At 41.8% G+C, this 20,113-nt stretch overlaps 2 protein-coding genes across 3 annotated transcripts in view; one reads left to right on the top strand and one right to left on the bottom strand.

The window, feature by feature from the left end:
- Nucleotides 1-7,639: 7,639 nt before the first annotated feature.
- On the top strand, nucleotides 7,640-16,344 carry nr2f6a (nuclear receptor subfamily 2, group F, member 6a). 2 transcript variants are annotated; one of them, XM_042497174.1, is made up of 5 exons: nucleotides 7,640-7,962; nucleotides 9,844-9,938; nucleotides 12,379-12,710; nucleotides 12,910-13,156; nucleotides 14,972-16,344. In XM_042497174.1, the coding sequence occupies exons 1-5, from the start codon at nucleotides 7,694-7,696 to the stop codon at nucleotides 15,244-15,246; spliced, it is 1,218 nt and encodes a 405-aa protein (XP_042353108.1). In that variant the 5' UTR covers nucleotides 7,640-7,693; the 3' UTR covers nucleotides 15,247-16,344. The 2 variants fall into 2 exon arrangements, with proteins under 2 accessions (XP_042353108.1, XP_042353107.1); XM_042497173.1 differs by having other exon boundaries at nucleotides 12,376-12,710.
- The window catches only part of LOC121951272, a 23,151-nt gene continuing 19,231 nt past the window's right edge, over nucleotides 16,194-20,113 (bottom strand). The window contains 4 exon segments of the mRNA XM_042497539.1: nucleotides 16,194-17,941; nucleotides 19,169-19,210; nucleotides 19,485-19,577; nucleotides 19,580-19,658. Of these exon segments, the coding sequence (XP_042353473.1) occupies nucleotides 17,840-17,941; nucleotides 19,169-19,210; nucleotides 19,485-19,577; nucleotides 19,580-19,658 (316 nt within the window). The 3' untranslated portion in view covers nucleotides 16,194-17,839.

Below are 20,113 nucleotides of genomic sequence, written 5' to 3'. Positions count from 1 at the left end.
GTGGTGCTAAATAGCTGCGTGTGCCGAGTTTGTGTTAAGTGTAGAAAGAGCGTGGAAATGCTTTCTTTTGTTATCTTCACTGGAGCTCCTCATTGGGCAACACCCACTCGGTCGAATTTAAATGAAACTGTACCACTTCAGTGGGGTTAAAAAATTCAGACACTCATTTATCCTGACAATGCATGATGATATCAAAGCCAGAATTGTTGAAATGAATTCTCTCAACGGGCGCTGTGATGTGCAATCCTCTCAGATCATTTATTCAGACTCAAATTCAAGCTCAAAATGAAAGGCTGGCTGTGACCAGTGGCTCCTGTGGTGATGTGATAAGAACGACTGCAGCATTCATATCAAAGAAATCCCCCTCATTTTGTATTTATCTGCTTTTTCTTAATCATTTTTTCCAGCTGAGCCAAGAGGCAGCGGGGGCATTAATGGGTAAAAGAAGGGGGATTTGGGTCGTAATGATGCGTCATACAGTGGCTGTCTGCACTCTTCCATCAGGCACATCTAATCAGAGGTGGCCAAGAAGTGATGAATCCCTGAGAGTCAACACCCCCCCACCCCTCTCTCCATGTCCTCGGCCCAGCAGATGTTTTCCCTTTGACCCGCACAAAAGGCCTCTTGTTTTTGTTTCCAGGCTTGTCCATTCCCCAGAGGTCAGAGGTCACTCTAGTCTCAGGGTGAAGCTGTCACTGCAAGTCTAAACATTTGACGGCCATCAGAGCGTGGTGAAAACGCAGTCGCTGCAAGAAGGCTGCCTCATGATTACTTTAAGTAAAGACCTACTTTCCATATGCTGATGCGGTTGAGCGCACACACTAACACCCTGAGATTGAATTACAGTGGTGGCTGGGGATGCCTCGGGGAGAGGGCCGGCCTAACTTTAGACACTGAGACACATACTGGGGTGGGGGGTCGTATTTGTTATGGGATGGTCGTCTGTTACAGACCTTAAAGGTTAACTTGAATGGTTGAAATGTTAAGTGAATCAATAGCTGAGTGAGTCGTGTTTGGGCCTGCCCAGAAATGCCAATGGGCGCGGTTTAATGACCCATCCTGTAATCTCAACTTAAAAACAAGTTACAGCCAAACAAAACCGAGGACCTCTTTAAATTTGACTGACAGGGCTATTAATAGGATTTCTGAATATCACTGCAAAGTTGTTTTTTAAAAAGATGGATGAAAACTAATTTAAAAACTAAAAGTTATTAATGTATTTTATGCAATGTCTGCTTACAAATGAGTCAAACTGGGGTCTCTTCCAAGAAGAATGAATAATAAGAATAATAATATACAAATGATCATTTTGTGGGTGAAGTGTTCGTCATGGTATGGCTGTTCCAAAACTCCCTTTTAGACTGCGACATTATCTGTTTAACTCAGTAAACCAGCTGCATGACACAGATTTGAAAAGAAGATCAATTTATACATCCACATAAACAGTTCACATGCTACGGTCCCAATCGGGCATACACAAACTCAAGTATGTGTTTCAAATTACAGCCATGAATTGCTGATTATATCCCTCCTCATCAGCAACAAACTTGAAGACTTTTCACCCCATAAAGCAGACACTATCAGCTGAACAAAGACACAAATTTTGGAAAATAAAGTTAAGCTGCATCTCCTGAGTACTCTGATACACCACAATGCTAATGCTGCTCCAGACGCAAACTGCTGGCATTATATTTTACAAAGTTTCAAGGCAACATCATGAAGGAGGAATACAATAAGACAATTTAAATCTTCTGACAAAGGCATGGACAAACATAGTGGTGCGTACAAGTGTGTGCATAACCGGCTATAGAGTAGAATTGTTTATTTGTGTACACTCACTGATGGTAGTGCAAGAGAAAGAACCCAACAGGTGTGTGTGTGTGTGTGTGTGTGTGTTTGACTCCGATATCTCCAGAAATAGAAGTGACTTCAAATGGCTTCAATAAAAGAAGCCAGGGTGGCAGTGTGAGAATTTAGACTGGTTGTTAAAATTGCAGAAATCCAAAGTAAATAAGGTTAAATGTTTTCGTTATTTGGTGTTTAATAAAAAAAAAAACAGGTTACATGTAACAATGACTTCCCCCATGCCTACTAGTGCTTGTGGCCAATTGTGTTGCTGCAACTACACCACAGAAAACATCTTTACACAACAAACAGTGCACAACCCCACTTATCACTTTCTGATGAATTTTTGAGCTGCGTGTCACGATTAAACTACTCCATTGTCAAGTGTTTCTGTGTGTGTAATACCTTATTTATGTTGGGTTGGCATCTTGGCAAACATCTTTTTGCAGTCTTGCATTTCTGTATTCCTTATTGGGAGCGGCTACATTCCTGACTGTTGGATCAAAGGTCACATCACTCCTGCCCCCAGTGGTATCTCTCAGACAGGCGCACGCACTGAAGTGGAAAAGATAGGCATGTAAGGCATCTCTCTGAATCTGTACTTTATCATGATTTTCTCCTTTATATGAAAAATATTCAGTCTGTTCAATTTTTTCTGTTAAATCACCAATTCATTTCTTTACACAGATGCAATCATTTTGTATGCAGAATATGTAGGCACAAGATTTTGGTATCAGAGGTGTCCTGGTTTCTGTTTGTAGTCTGTTTGTAGACAGAGTAGTATTGACCAATCGCGACTAAGCAGCAGGTAAACAGTCTGTGTGGAAAGAAAAAAAACATTGGCCAAAATGGAGCCTTGAAACCATCGGCTATTATCTGAAAGCCAACTCTCATTTCCACAGCATCAAATAGCGCTTTTTCAGACCCCTTGACATGTGAAATCAATGACAAAGACTTAGCATTCTTGTGAGATGCATTCGGGTTTCAACTAACCCCAACGTAAACCCATCTGCAGTAATACTTCAAACTCAGAGCAAGTGATGTAGTATAAAGAGCGAGAGAGCCCATGTAGGGCGGGGAGGTGGATGGGTCAAACTCAACCGGATTTGCATCCAGGACAGGGCAGTTTCTGGGCAGTGTGAAGCCAAAGTCAAAGTTGTTTTGACATCACATTATACAGTTTAGATAAGGTCGTCGCATACTGACGTCCTTGTGACGCATCTAATTAAACATTCTTCTTTCAACCATAAACATGATCCTTTTTTTCTAATCACTGAGCTTCGTTGCTTAAGCCTAACTTCAACGGTTCCACAACATTAACCATTCGTTTCAATGTGTTTCAGCTGTGCGTCACATAGATATGCTAAAGGATGCTCTGTGAGGGGCGTGACAGAGCGTCTGTATATGACGACGTGGGGATGAGAACAGGTTGTGATGACGATCTGGTTTTATATAAGCTTTTTTTTTTTTTTCTTTTCTTGTTGCATTCATATGAATATATCTAGATTAGCCCAAATGACCTACACACAGAAGTGGAAGTCTTGGCCTGGATATCCGCTTTCTCCAACCATAGACTCTATAAAACAGGCTACAACAGATCTTCTGAAATACTGGCCGTTCCCCCAGTGGCTTTATCGTCATCAGGCTGATAGCTGATTCCAAGAATAATAACTAATTACTGATATTCTTGTAGTTTCTCCTGGTTTTGTACTTTTTTTGCAAAGACAGGTATATTTATTTTCCAATGTAAGATCCCTATTGAAAATAGTTTATTCGATATCTATCAAAGTGGGTGACATCATATGTTTGTTATTTCATTCATCTATGGTTCACCGCTATGATAGATTTGCTTTTGACACAGCCAGTGGTGACTGCACTCGAATAACATAGGCCATTAAAGCTAGAAAAAGTGAATACTTTGCCAGCTGTTACTTCATTTTTTCAGGTGATTTACCAAGCTGGTTGTTGATTTGAGACATGCCATATCTGACTTTTGGGGGTCACCTTTGACAATTTTGAAGCTGTTCCAGACGCTTGACTGATGATTCAACATCTTGCAAGCAAATCTGTAAGATTGCCATGGGTGGTGTCAATGTGGGAGCCACAAAACTAGATCTATCACTAAGTTTACATGTCCTTGTCTGAGATTACCTTACAAATGATGACGCAATATAAATAATGTTAGATTGCTATTTATCAACTTATCAGACATTTGGGTTTTTTTGGGTAAAGGTATAGAAAAACAGCATTAAAATACTGATGTGGGCATCAGTCAAAGCTTTGAAGCATTTTTGGCAGCCCTGATATCTACTATTTAAAAACAAATAAGCAAAAAATAGAACAAATTTGCTCAAATATACCGTTCCTTCACAACAAAAGTACTGATTACCGGCTTTGCAGATCTCACCTTCTCCCACACGGTCCTTTACAAGCACCCTTTATTTGACAACCCTAATCTTTCCCAACACAAGAAGTGACAATAAGCAGGCACAGCGGCCTAATTAAGGGGACTTTCATTCAAATTAACACACACTCTTTCTGTCTCTCACACACACATACACCCACACAACCCTCTGATGACCCATTAGCTGCACAATAGCCAGGACAATGCTCCTCTGTCACACACACACACACTCTGTTCTCCGGGGGGTAAAGCTGGGTTTAGATTTAGGAATGCCATAAAAGTGTCCGTGGGGGAAAAAGAATTCCTTTAAAACAGAGATACTCAGCAACCTGCTTTGCTTGAGGGCCACATTTGCAAGATTACAAGAGGCCAGGGGCCAGTCGCAGCAGCCCCATACATGTGTCTGGGATTTGAGGACATTTCGAGAATTTGAGGACATTTCTAGGATTTCAGGACAATTTAAGGATTTTAAGACGTTTCTAGAATTTTAGGACAATTCAAGGATTTTAAGACGTTTCTAGAATTTCAGGACATTTCAGGGATTTTATGCACTTTTAGGATTATAGGACATTTCTCAGATTTTGGGATGTTTTTAGGGTTTTAGGATTCTTTATTTTTTTTTTTAGATATTTCTAGGATTTCAGGACATTTCTAGGATTTTAAGACTTTTCAAGGATTTGGGGGCATTTCCATTTTCCATTCCAATTTTTTGATATTTCTAGTATTTTAGGATAATTCTAAAATTTTAGGACATTAGGGGCTTAAAGCTAGGTCCTCTGTCGGAGGGTACAGGGAGTTTCAACTCTGGCACTTTATTTATACTTAAAGTACAAAAAAAATGAATCCCACTGTCAATCACTTCATTTTTATAGTGAATTAGAAAATGGTTAGGGGGCCACTCAGCACCCTATTGGGGGCCAATTTTGGCCCGCAGGCCTTAAGTTGAGCATCACTGCTTTAAAACCTCTGTAAACACTCTCTAGATAAGACAACAAGTTGCATATAATGAATCTCTCAGGGGACTGACACTTTCATCTCACCATATCTGCGACAGCGCCGCTCCCCCTCCTCGACCCCAAAGAGCTGCACATTACAAGCAGATTCATCACTTATCTCTTAAAGCTCTTATCCAGCGGCTGCTGTGCGTCCTCTCCTCCCCTTTATCTGTGTTTGACCCTGGGCTTTTTAACGTGGCAGGGGTGTGAAAGTCGGTTTGACCTTTCGGGGTAACCTCGAACACAAATCACCCTACGCTCCACAAAGCACTGAGACACACGGGGGCCTTGAGCAAATGAGCAACGACCACAACACGGTAACCTTTATTTTGAGCACGAAAGCAGTTCTCAAGCAGGCTGTTTGCACGTAGATCAAAGATTCAAGTGGGAAAGATATATCCTCCCCATCCTGCTGCTGTGCACGACTTCTTAAATCATGCATTTCAATTCCAAACTTTCTCCCAAACATTTGATTGCTTTCTAAAAAGACAAAGGGCATGCAGGAGCTCGGCTCGCTTGAATTTGTTGCAGGGCTTCGGGGTAATCTGGTATTGTCTGGGTGTTTTTTGAGGCCTCGGGGTCATGCTCTCTGCATCTCTGAGGAGAGAGATCCTCCACATCCTTCCTGTGTGAGTGTGTTTGTGTGTGCATGCTGCCCCACACAGCCCACTCTCTTTGCTCTTTGACTCCAATGGCCATATAAGGCAGCCAGCACCATGGAAACCGCAGGGCTTGAATAGCAGTGTCAAATCCCTGGGAGCACACACACATACACACACACACACACACACACACATAGACTTCCCCCTCCCCCTCTGCACACACTCTCCCTCCCTCTCCCTCCCTCGCTTTGCTTGATCTCTCTCTCCCTCTCTCTCAAACACACACACAAATAGGTTGGATGAAAACAGACAAGGGGAAAGAGGGATGTGGAGGGAGAAACAAAGCTGAGAAATCCAGCCTGTCTCTGGCCGTGGACATTTTCTTCAATCATAATTTGATTTGTGGAAGCCTGAGAGAGAAAGACGAGGGGAAGAGCCGTCCCTTCCACCCCCACCTCCTGTTCGCCTGAGCCATAGGGAAAGGCTTCACACACACACACACACACGGACAAGCAGCACACAGGGCTAGGCCGCAAGTCATTAGTTCTTGGTGGGCAAGCACTGACAAAAGGCTAGAGGAGAGAAGTGAGTGCCTGGAGAGCAACCACAGGAACTATGGAGAGCTGAGCACACGGTCGCCTGCTTTCTTCATTTTTTTTTTTTATGTTTGGGGAAAAGAAGCAGCGCGAAGGATATCGTCACAACCGAGTGAGGAAGAGAGTGATCACTTCCTTGTGTTGAGGATCTACTTCTGTAATTTGGAGGTCGGTCCACGTCGTCTGCTGCTGCTGCTGCTGCGGCTGCTGCTGCTGCAGCTGGCAGCGCCTTGAAGACCACATGAAAGTGATGTTGTTGTTGTGCGGACATCAGCTTGTTTTCGCCTGATCTTCTTCATTGTGGGTCACAATGCTGCCGCCGCTGAGAGGATTACAGCAGAATAGGAGAGCTGTGTGTGCGCTCCCTGCCTCGCTGCATGGAAGGAAGATCTAGAGTGAGAAAAGGATTTATTTCCCAGCGAGGGAAGACACAGACACATTAATGTTGAGGTAAGCTTGACATCATTTCTAGAAGGACTTAGAGGGGAATCTTTGCAGCTGCATTACACAAGCACAGACATATTCAATGTGAGGGGTGCTTTAAGAGGGGCGGTCAAAGCCTCTCCAGGCATGTGCTAAGGCGAGCTACACCGAGGTCCTTTTTCAGCCATTACTGTTGCTACAGAGACAGAGCTGGGGGTGCATGTGTGTGAGTGGAGCCGTGCGGTGAAGGAGATTTTGCCCTCACGTCAAATCTTTGCAGCACTTTGCTTTCTTTAAGATGTATGTTTGACTCATTGTCTCCTGTGAAAAAGGTTCCCTGAAGGCTGAGACCGTTCGAGCGGGCAGGCTCCTGTTTTCTCAGGAATCGCACCAAGAAAAGGACAAAAACAACAAACAGCTGCTACGAGTTGGAAAAGAAAAGGAAAGAAGGGGTGATTGAAATCCACAGGCATGCAAAAGTTGCCTCACTGAGACTGTTTCCAGGTCATAGTGGAGTGGGAGGAGACTGAACTGTTTTTTTCTGCCCTCCTCCTCAATGCTACAGCCTATTTTTTCCCCTCATTGACATCTGCTTGTTTAGCCTGAGGACTTTTATTGTCTCACCTCTGCTATTATAAAATCATCAAGAGACTTAATTAGCAAATGAGAGCACAGGCAAGCAGAAAACACTGATTCTCTGCAGGTGAGGAAAAAGACAAACATCAGGACTTTTTTTTTTTTTTATATATTTATGTTACTTTGACCTTGACAGCAGCCAGACATCTTGGCCGTCTGTCCCATTTTCTTCGGTGGTTCGGTAACCAAGCGATGGCCATGGTGAGTGGGGGCTGGGGAGATCCCAATGGGGGCACCAACGGCTTGGGGGACAAGAGCTACCTGAGGGGGGAGGAGGAGGACGGCTCTCCGCAGGCGGGAGGCAGCGACATGGAGGCCGGAGACGATGACAAGTCCTGCGTGGTGGACTGCGTGGTGTGCGGGGACAAGTCCAGCGGGAAACATTACGGCGTGTTCACGTGCGAGGGCTGCAAGAGCTTCTTCAAGCGGAGCGTCAGACGCAACCTCAGCTACACGTGCAGGTGAGAGAGGGGCATTGTGGGTAATTAGTTTGTTTGTTGATAGCCCGATAATGCTAAAAAATGGTAGCGAAGTGACACACATATGATGGAGTCGAAAAATGCGTTGTAGTTTTTCGATTTGACTGCTGTCAACAAAGTTTTGGCAACATGTAGTTAACCCCTTTGTGCCCACATGTTTTTCTGCACAAACAGCACTATGCAAAAGTCTTAGGCCGTCTTATACTTTATTTTAGCAAGTTTGCAATAACCATACATATTGATTTCCCAGTAGGCTCTTTACTAAAATAAAACCAGAACATATTGTGAAATAACAGGTACACAGTATTAAAATAGCAAACATTTAAGAATAAAACAACTTCAACCTCACTTTCCACTTAACATTTTTTGAACTCTCTATGGCAGACAACATGATATTTACATTACTAAACTTCTGGTGTATTTACTCCAGGTTGCATTCAAGACCTTTCCAAAGCTTAATATGTATTGTTTGAGCTACCTTTTGTTATGGTTCTACAATTCCAGGTTTCACACTAAATATAGACTTCAGTCTGAACAAGCCTTTTTTTAAAAAAAATCTTTCTGGTGTTTTAATGCATTGTACATGTTGTGTGTGTTCTTAATAAGCATCTCAACAAGGAGACTGACAAACAACTTTGCTAAAACAACAAATCTGTGGTGGCCTAAGACTCTTGCCTTTTGCACAGTACTGTATTAATGTCATTGAGTCACATAACATCTTATTGGAATGAGTGGCAATTATCGTTTCTGGCGGGCACATACTTTGTTTTTATAACTATATTAGTGATAATTAATCATTCAAATGCTATTTTTCAACAGAGCTGTATTTTATTGTGAAACATTTGTATTATGCAAAACAAGAACCAGAACAAATAACTGCCATCAAAAGGTGGCCTGTAGCCACCTTAAGTCTTGTGTCAGTGACAGTGAACAAACTCTTTCAGCACAGCATATTAATGCCCTTTTTTAGTTTTTATTTCAATTGTTCCAGCGTCAAACACTTAATTTCCTGCACTCTGGTGACTTTTTATGCACCAGTTTGTGCCTTTTCCGCAACATTTGGGAACCAGAGAACAATGAGCATGTTTCACATGAAAATCGTCAGAAATTATGTACTGATTATCAAAACAGTTGCAGAGTTTTACTGTTTATCATCTTTGTGATTGATCAACCCATAGTTTCAGCTATGCAGCTGAACAGCTGATACACATAATTGAAGTAACACTGAAGGATTTGATCATCTGCTTTCTAAGCGTGATAACGCTGCTTTTTAGCCTCATGGTAAATCTGATGCAATATTAATGTTCAAGTGCACTTTAAAATGGAAGTATCATGCCATAGATTATTAAATAATCAATATGACAGCTTTTACTATACACTCGAATGTACTGCAAAGACTTTGCATCACTGAGCACTTGGTTACACATTTGTCATTAGATTTAGATAGTTTTGACTATCTGTGAGACGAATTTAGAAATCAGAAAACCACTTCCACAGTCTAACACCTGCACTAAGCCAGACTGTTATTGCATTAGAGCAAACCAAGGTTATTATAAAACTAAACTAAAACTAGGTGTGCAGACAAAACTAAAACTAAAAATATACAGGGAATGTCTTTAGTTTTAGTCTTTGTCAGTTTCGTCAAACTAAACCGAACATTTTAAAACAATGAAAACTAAACAGAAACAAGAACTTACCCTGGAAAGTAACTGAAATGCAAACAAAAACTTTTAAACAAACAAAACAAAAAAACCCCAAACTATAATAACTCTGGTGCAAAATTACTCTTTTCAACTGCTGTAGCTCAAATTAACATAAATAAATCACATATAGCCACTAACAATCATTTGTTTCTGTTCTCAGGTCAAACAGAGAGTGTCAGATTGACCAGCACCACAGGAACCAGTGCCAGTACTGTCGACTGAAGAAGTGTTTCCGTGTTGGCATGCGCAAAGAAGGTATCTGCCTACTCTGATCCATAAATCCACCATCCATTCTGATCCCTCCAAAAGGATTGGAGCCACTGTGGGACACGCTGTCATAGGACGTGTGTAATATCTGCAACTGAACTGATATAAAAAATGAAAAAAAGCCTCTGACAGTCATTCCATTACTTCAATCAGCTGCTCTTAGAACATAAAAAAAATCAATCATAGTTGAATTAGCCTCTGTCATTATCTTGCCTCTTCTTCCATGAGCTCTACAGTGCGGAGAAAATGGCACACATGGCTGTCTAGGCCCTATCATGGCAAAGCAAGCCATGCGTGTCAGCTCAATGCCATGTACTAAGTGGCTTAATCTAGTGCTTGTGTAAGAGTGACTGAGAGGGATACAGCACTAAGACACCTGCGTCCCAGAGCCTTAAGCCTCTGGTTGAAGCTGCAGAAACCGTCTGCCTTGTTGGCTCGATCAGCCAGAATCCAATAGAGGGATTTCACCTTAAGTGGTAGAGCCCAAGTGAGGCATCATTCAACGTCATGCAGTTGGTAGATTCACAGAAACAAATAATTCAGTTAAGATATAATTTAAAAATGAGGGTATCTGATGTGTCTCACAGTTGTTTTTTTACGCCCATGCTCGAAGATCGTAAAGCATACTAATGAGACACGTTATGGCTCCCTGCAGAGACATTGATCACCTCCACAGAAAGGTCAGAGGTCAGAGTCAGCCACATAGCAGCATTCCTGTGGCTGGAGTGCTTTCAGTGTCTCGCTCAAGGACACTTTAACAGAACAGATGCTCACCAAATTAATTCATACCCGCAAACAACTTCTCTGTCCGGTCGTCTTCCCTGCTGCCTCTGTTTTGGCAGTAATACGGTCACAACTATGGTATTTTTTCTACACCAAAGGCCAATTCATAGTTTCATGTCACTAAAGATCCGCTTAATGATGTAAACGTCGTCTCCTCTCATGTCCATTTGTGCAGACATCAATGCGCAGGACATTTTTTTGACCATTTTTTTGGACTGTACATGTCGTAAGTGCAGTGACTGCATGCTCCAATCACAAAATATAATCTCTTATTCAACACTTAAGTCCAAAACACTGCAGTCTAGTCAGTTGCAGCCATAAGTTTGATATTCTATAATCACTTGAATTTAGAGTTGCGGTATTAGTTTCACTTTCACAGCAGTAGGACGGTAAACTCACCTCCCAGCTCTCTCGTTAAACACTGGGGGCTGACACGATCTGTACTGGAGCTGCAAGCACGTCTGTGTGACTGCAGCTGACCACTGACATTCAGTGCTTAAAATATGCCAGAGCTTAAAGTAATTGCTTTTTCACATCGGTTGTTTTAGAGTGCAGAATCAAAGGGACACTTTACCCACAAAATGATCATTTGTATATCAGTTACTCAACCCAGGTTATGTTGAATCGTGAAGGAAAGTGTTTTTCTCTCATGCCTCCATGGCAAATGAAAAATGTAAAAACTGAGAAAATTCTGCATGAATTGGAGTTAAAGGTGGGCCGCATTTAACAACAGCAAAACCATCTCTCACACAACTCGTTCAGTATAGTCAAAGTCTCATTCATTCAGTCGTATGCTCAGCATTTTCCAAAACACATGCATTTTTGCAAGCAGGAACTCTTTGCAGTCGAGAGGCACAAGCAAAATTAAAATGAATGCGCTTGTCTGCACCCTACTCTCGTATGCTGAAGTGTTTTGAATAGTGAGGTTTTGGAAGCACTGAACATACCACTGGATAAATGAGACTCGGATTATACTGCATGAGTTAAAGATTTTTTAAGTTTCGTTTTGCTGTCGTGAATCACAGTCTCCTTTTACTTTGATCCGTCAAAAACATTTTTGGATTCTTTGTTTACCATGAAGGCATGTGAGCTATAGTTTTTTCTTGAATTCAATGCAACACGGGGTGAGGAATTGATATACTAATGATCACTTTTTGAGTGAAGTATTCCTTAAATCTTTTCTGTGTATGATTGGGGTATGATAAGGTTACTGCATGTTGTAATTCTCATCCAGAATTAATATTTAAGAGATTTATAATTTGAATGCAGGGTAAAGTCTTTGGAATATGTCCTCAGATAACCTTCATCCAGCAGACGAGCACAGGAGTATTTCTCCTCACTGTCACGCTCTTCTTGAATCAGTCTGGGCTCAATTGTGCCTCCTTTAATCTTGAAGAATAGCTTCCTAATCAGGTGAAGCCTGTCAGTTGATAATCTGACGTACACCGCTGGCTGAACTCAGTTTTAAGTTTTCTTTCTCTTCATTTTCTTTTCCAAATCCCCTCCTATACCTCCCCTCATCCCTTTCACTGTTTCTTCTCTTTACCTCCTCTTCCTCACTCCTTGCTTCCATCTCCTCTCTGTCTTCTCTCTTTGTTCCCTTCTTTCCTCTTCTCCCCTGTGTCCCCCAACCAAACTACAGCAGTTCAACGCGGTCGCATCCCACCTCAGCCAAGCCTCAGCCCCTCCATCACGCCCATAGGTGGCGCCAGCGGCCTGGGAGGGGGCGAGTTCTATAACAACAACAACAACGGAGGAAGTGGTGGAGGTCAGCCGGTGTCGGAGCTCATTTCCCAGCTGCTGCGAGCCGAACCGTACCCCAGCAGTCGGTTTGGACACCAGTATAACCAGCAGGCCGGTCCGGATAATGCCATGGGGATCGATAACATCTGTGAACTGGCTGCCAGGCTTCTCTTCAGCACCGTGGAGTGGGCCAGAAACATCCCTTATTTCCCCGAGCTGCCTGTGTCAGACCAGGTTAGAAAATTATATTTAATTTAAAAAGTGATTCAGTGTCTTTGGATACAGTTATTCCATTGTTTTCAGATGAATATGGAGGAGAGAAACAGGATCGGTTGTCTGCATCAAAATATAAACACACAATCACTACAGCGAACATTAAAAATGGATGGTGACAGTGTAGGTCAATCTGATTAACACACCAACTTATCCACAGGTGGCCCTGCTGAGGCTGAGCTGGAGCGAGCTGTTCATCCTCAACGCGGCTCAGTCGGCCCTGCCGCTCCACATGGCTCCTTTGTTGGCCGCGGCCGGCTTCCACTCCTCGCCCATGTCTGCAGAGCGCGTGGTGTCCTTCATGGACCAGGTGAGAGTGTTCCAGGACCAGGTGGACAAGCTGACCAGGCTGCAGGTGGACTCGGCTGAGTACAGCTGTCTCAAGGCCATCGCACTGTTCTCACCAGGTGATTGTTTTACCTGCTGTTATTATAATACAGTGTACAAGAAATCAAAGGGACAATTCACCCCAAAACCTAAAACATTTTTCCTTCCACCTCGAAGTGGTTTCTGTCAATCTTTGGTGTGAGTTGCCGAGTGTTGGAGATATCAGCCGTCGAGATGTCTGCCTTTTCTCCAGTATAATGGAACTAGATGGCACTCGGCTTGTGGTGCTCAAAGCACCAAAAACAAAATCTGAAAAATTCAATAGCAATGTCCCTTTGCAGATACCATGACCTGTATACTCAAGATAATCCACAGACCTTGAGCAGTTTTATGGAGGAACTATTTTCTTTCTACACCTAAAAACTATATCACTGTACAGAAAGAAGTGTGTATCTACTATCTCGTCTCCTGCTTGTGACAGAACCAGTCACATATAAATATTAATGGTTTCCTCCCCTGCTGAGCTGGAGCATTAGTTAGCTTAGAGGTGCTAGGTGAGCTGTCAGTAGATGCACACTTCCCTCTATGTGGTGATACAGTTGGTGGTTGTAGTTTGGTAGAAAGAAAATAGTTCCTAAGTGAAACTGCTCACAACACGCAGCTGTAGATTATCTTAAGTAACCCGGTAATGATTTTTTTGAAAAAGACACTGTGGCAGAGTTTTACTAATGTATTTTTTGGCAGTCTGAGCACCACAAGCAGAGTGCCATCTAGTTCCATTATATTTGAGAGAAGGCAGACATCTCTGATCTTCCACATTTGCCAACTCACACCTAAACAATCTAGATTGATAAGCAACACTACAGGTAAGAGGAAAAAAGTATATTCTGGATTTGGGGTTGAACTGTCCCTTTAAGTGCTGTCTATGAAGTTTAGAAAGACAGATTACTGAAAAATGACAAAAATTAGTCCCACTCAGATATTCTGACTTTTAGTCTCCAGCATCTCCATAAGTGTTGGATCCTACATTTTCCATAATGCAACTCAATAGCATCTTTCATCAGACCCTCCATGCCCGCTGAACAGTCACATCTTTCCATCTCCTCCAGTTTTTTACGCAAGCTTTCTGCTTGAAATTTAAAGTCTCCAAGGCTCAACCAGGAAAACCTGATGACATCACTGTGACATCATCAGGGTTACTTTTTCAGACGTTACAAAGGTCCTGCAAAGCCACAGAGGACATTAAACAGCTGTTTTCACAGGCTGAGGAGGACTAAACACCACTAGTTAACTGATCATTTGGCGGAATAGTTGGGGCCCCCCTCTTTTAAATAACCATGAATAAAAACACACACACATTTAGAGTCTGAAAGTACAGGCTTACAACAGTAAAACTTTAAATCTTAAAACTGAAAAGTGCACATCAGTATCAGGAAAATAACTGCAGACAAATTTGCAACGTTTATCTGGGAATTCACCTCCTGTGGCACCATCTCCTGGCTTATTAATGAAAATGCAATAATGCACTAAGTGCTGTATAATTTAGCGCTGTCACTGATCATTATGTAGCACTGTGCATCTCAAGACGTTTGAAAGTGGCTTCTCTAAACAATTTGCTGAGAGGGTATGCCTCATCCAAAAGCAATCAAGTCTCGCTATAAGACCACTTTCTCCTATATTTTTTAAAGCTTTATGCGAACCAGGTTTATGGGTTTTCAGTGTGTTCTTTTTATGGTGTACAAATGCTGAGGCACTATATTTGTATGTGTTTCCCTCACGGGCGCTCTATCACATTATCTGCTGGGATTTCAACTTTCCTTTCGGCTCATCACGACTCTTTATGTAACCTGCCCACACTATTGAGTAACGGCCTCCTCCTCCTCCCTCCCTCTCAGACGCCTGTGGTCTAACAGACCCAGTCCACGTGGAGTCTCTGCAGGAGAAGGCTCAGGTGGCTCTGACGGAGTACGAGAGGATGCAGTACCCGAGTCAGCCTCAGCGCTTCGGACGCCTGCTCCTGCGCCTCCCGGCTCTGCGCGCCGTCCCCGCCAGCCTCATCTCGCAGCTCTTTTTTATGCGCCTGGTAGGAAAGACACCCATCGAGACGCTGATCCGTGACATGCAGCTCTCCGGAAGCTCAATCAGCTGGCCGTATGTCCCAGGACAGTAGCCCCCTTACGGGCGAGGTCTCCGTCTGGGATAAGTGACGACAAGGACCCACAGGAAACCTCCTGACTCATCACTGTCCATCTGTGTGGTTATCAAATTGCAGCGCCAGCTGGCCATCATACGTACTGTACTGTAACCGCTCTATTCCCCCTCATGAAACAAGCCCTCAGTCTCCACGCGGGCCTCCAGCAAAGAGAAGAGCCGGTGCCAGGCTCGGTCTGTCTCGTTGCCAGCCCAGTCGTTCTGGTGCCAGGTCTCAGGCCAGTGACCAGCTTTTCATGCTGGGCTCCGATATGGCCACCACAGCCAGTCATGTCACCACCCACATGCCATAGTGACTAAGGACGCCACAGTTTCATGTAGAGGGCAGCAGCACCCCGCCACAAAAACATCTAGAGGACAAAACTGTCCCGCCGCTGAAAGTCAGCAGAACAATTTTCCCCACACTGGGCTCATTTTCCATGGCTCACCATTTGTGATACAGTGACCTTTTTATCCACACAACTGATAACATGACAGTATCATGATTAGATGGAGCTAACTGAGCGGTGGTGAACTGAATACCAGACAAAGCAAAGGCCTCATAGTTGAAGTGAGATTTCTCTGTTCACTCAACTCTGAGGAAGACGCCAAGGAGCCGATCAAATGGAACAGAAAGTAAATAAAACCAAGGAAAAAATCACCAAAGTCTATCATATCATCCTCAGAGATGCTTTTTAAATAGAATAATTAGCACACAAAGCAGAGAAATGAACAAACTCTTTTAGGACTGCCTGACCATCAAGTGAACAATGCATTTAAATCCATTCACAGGGCTCACTGTTGCTGTAGTCAAAGATTTTTTCAAAAAATAAATGGAAAAAAAAAAGCCACAGTCACATGAGAGCGGACTAATACCTCACTAGACATCAGAATGCTTCAGTCTGATCTTTCCTAAACACAAACCTCTGTAAGTGTTGTTCACCAGAAACCGCCTTCTTTTTGACAACTGCCTTGTTATTCATTATGAATTTGGGACACGTTATGAATCATGAAACGAGCATCACAAACATTCGTCTTGCAGCTTTTTTTAAAAAATAAAAAAAAATCTCCAAAGTGATTTTCACTTGTGTTTTGAATATGAGTTTTGACTGAATAAGGTGAATTCAGCTATTGAACACCATTTGGATTTTTTTTAATCGAGAAACAGTAGGCTGGCATTGACTCGGGTTCTAGTAAAAGTTATATGAATTAGTTCTAGTCGGTGGTGAGAGAGTTTATAACAAACACTACCAGTTTACGTTGATCAATGCTGTTTCTGGAGGTAATGATCCCTCGAAAAAATGCATTGAAGTGTGTATATATATTGAGGCCAACTTTGTCTTTTTGCATGTTAAAAATGTTGTTTTGGATCTCCGCTAAGTGGGGACTGTTTCGTTATTTTACATGATGTAATTCAAGGTTCATTTAAACATTTAACGTATTGCTTTCACTGTTAACTCCTAAATGTTTTTTTTCTATATGTATTTACATGAAAATACCTCTGTCATCTGTTTAGATGTCAAAAAAAGAAGCTTATCTTCATGCCATTACAGCTGATGTGACAGAGTTTCGACTGTTGTGAACTACGTGAGATGACACTGTAATGGATGAAAATCTGGTAGGAAATAACTGCACTTGGAGGATATTCAATGCCAAAACATTACAATATATATATGACAAGTTAGAAGAAGATGGGCCCTGACTCACTGGTCCACCAGGGTTTACCTCAACCAGGTATTTCAAGAGGCAAGTTTACAAAATCACAAGTAAAACATGTAAAATAAAAGAATGAAATCAACTCTACAACATATTTCAGCATTTAGTGTTTTCACACACACAACGTACAAGGATGTTAACTCTGCATCTTGATCTACCACCGGGCCTTTTGAAAGTTTTTTGGATATTCTTCTTTTGGGCAAAGACTCACACAACCTTGTCATTGATAAAAAAAAAAGATAAATATACAATTAATGTTTTCTTATCTTTGTGTTACTGAGTTCTTAAGTTTTTTTTTAAAGATTTCACGTGTATGGCAACGTTATTAAAAGAATCAAAAGCTGACGATGTGTCTTTAGTTACATTTTTGTTTTTCAAATTACTTGAAAAGTGTTGTAATTACATCTGTATGAAGAATGCCAAATAAACACTGCAACATGTACCATAGATGAATACGTGTATTAATGAATTTACGTTCATTGCTATATCTTCTCTTATGACATTTCTGTATAAAAACTGACAATTAATTCCCATACTTGTAACAATTCAACATTAATTTGAATCTAAAATAAAGTAAAACATCTTCAAATGTTAAAGAGTGCCACATTGTCACAAACACACAGAGAAAAGTCTATTAGTAGCTCTATTCTGACAATAATCTACTCTGACAGCTGCAGAAGTTGTAAACATTAGGGTCAAAAGCTGTGAAGGTTCAGTGACTGTGAGGCCAGTATGAGAGACAATTCAAACAGTAAAGCAATAAAAACTTACGATAGAGGATAAATCCATATTTGTTTAGCCGGGTCACACCCTGTCAGTGTTCATCCTCAGCTGTTTGGGCAGATTATCGAGACTCACTAACAAATACCTTGGTCAAAGATTTTCACCAAACGTTTGATGTGGAAAAGTTTCTGCCGAAGTTCTTTGCACTGCCTCTTCTTTGCTTGATAGTCCGGCAGCTAGAAGACAGAAATTAAATGAACGGATATTGAACAATCAACATTATCAACATTATCAGTAGTAGCAGTTTTAGCCATGAATAGTTGTCATATACTAGTCAGGTTTTTTTTTCAGGTGAGAAGATTGATGCTTCTCTCATATCCATGTGTTAGTATGTAGCTACAGTCATGAGCCTCTGCTCGGGGTCCTGGCCTCTGTGTTAACCAAGCAGCAACATCCAGGGCTGAAAACTTGCCAAAAACTGCAGTTTGTCAAATGGCCTCTTGAGACTTGCTTTAAAACAGAGTCAATCCCCATAGACCCCCATGTTAAAACACCCAATTTTACAGCGGAAATAAACATGTTACAGCCTGCTATAAAATACAATTTTAGTCTCTACAGCTAATTTCACTTCATAAAAAAACATATTCATGAATATTATATTCCATTTCTACCAGTAGATGTCCTGCACACTGGACCTTCAAGGAGACATTTTGCAGAAACAGTTTTCAGCTGCTGCTCCTTAATTAAGAACCTCGCTATAATCCCATTCTTCACACAGTGTGTCAGTGTTACATGATGTTGTATCATTTCAGATTTTAAGTTTTTTTTTATGACTGAATTAAACATGCAACATAAATTTTGGCAGTCTGCAGTGCAAACACACAGCATCCATACGCTTTCCGACAAACAGCCAATCACAATGTGTTACATTTTCAGTAAATGCAAGACCCCAAGTACATCTGGCAGGTCAAGAACCTCAGGGGTGCTTTTCATTATGTTAACCTCTTACATTATGCTCCTCTGTGACCCAGAAATCATTCCTTGAGGAGACGAGGAGCAAGGAGAGAAGAGGCTTCTGGAGGAGCTCAGAGTGAGGAAACACCAGTGTACCCCATGCATAAGTCTTACCAAGTGATGTGACATACCGTTCCCTCACATATAGCACAATATCTGACATCGCTTAAGTCAAACACTATGGAACCAAGGATTTCTCATTTGACACTTTGGCTCCTCCGTCCTCACATCTCTTCCTTGCATCTATCTCTTACATCTTCGCTTGGAGGAGCTCAGACGTGAGGAAGAGATACAAGTGAAGGAGGCAAGAAGACACAGCATTAATAATGGTACTTACACCAGCAAGCTTAGAGGGGGGTATCGATCATCCCATTTCTTGGCAAAAAAGAGAGCATGATGTGTCCCAAAATGTCAAACAATTTATTTAATTTCAATGATACAGCACTCACCCTTTTCAGGTCTTTGAGTCGGTTATACTCGTCTGCCACACCCTGAAAAAGAAAATGCAAATTCTCTCACTGGATTGTGATGCCTTTAAAATATATTTACACAATAAAGAGTAGTTCTGAAATTTTAACACAAAAGTTTAATTTGTTTTGATTCATCCTCACTGCTTTGTGTTTCTATGGCAGTCCCATGGAGTCATACTGAGGACGACCTGAGCTGTTGGATATCATTAAAAGGCACAGCAATGACTATATTTTCTCCTGGCTGTTTGCCTTGAAATTTTTCCACTCCTCCCTCCTCCCTCCTGTTGTTTTCTACCTGGTACTTCATGGAGCCCTCGTCCAAAACGTCCAGTTCTCGGCTCAGCTTGTGCATCTGGTCACTGATGTCATCCATTTCGGCGCAGAGGCTCTCTTATAGCGGGCCAGATCAGAGTCAAACTCCTTTTTGTACTGGTGTCTCTGCTCGTCTGAAGTGATCTCTGGGTACAGCCTAGAGTGGGAAAAATAAATGAAGTCATGAAATTATGATTCAATTTAAACTATTATTGGGGCAGTGGCAAAAAGAGCAAGGAATTAGCTGTTTTAATCATTACCAATATGAAATTAAAATTTAAAAAGTTGGCCAACTTGTCTTGAAGACAGTTGTGATGCAGGCCAGTATTTGTTGCAGCATTTTCTTCTGAAATAATATGATATTACTCTTTCAGGGCAGGGCCCATTCTTTTCATTTATATTGTGATTAACTGGAAAGAAATTAAGCCAAAGGGAAGTAAGACTTCTTCTCAGACTGGTCTTAAATACTTTAATTTGGGTTCAACCAAGAGGTTTTTAAAAACTGACACTGATTTTTCTTCCTTCAGGCTGCGGATAGACAGCGTGCCTATATTTCATATCTTTGAATTTAGCCTTTTAATAATAACAACATTTAATATTTATTTAATAATA

This window comes from Plectropomus leopardus, chromosome 12, assembly GCF_008729295.1.
Source record: "Plectropomus leopardus isolate mb chromosome 12, YSFRI_Pleo_2.0, whole genome shotgun sequence".
Taxonomy (NCBI): domain Eukaryota; kingdom Metazoa; phylum Chordata; class Actinopteri; order Perciformes; family Serranidae; genus Plectropomus; species Plectropomus leopardus.
The sequence above is the reverse complement of the archived record's forward strand: the minus strand, read 5'-3'. Positions and strand labels throughout refer to the sequence as shown.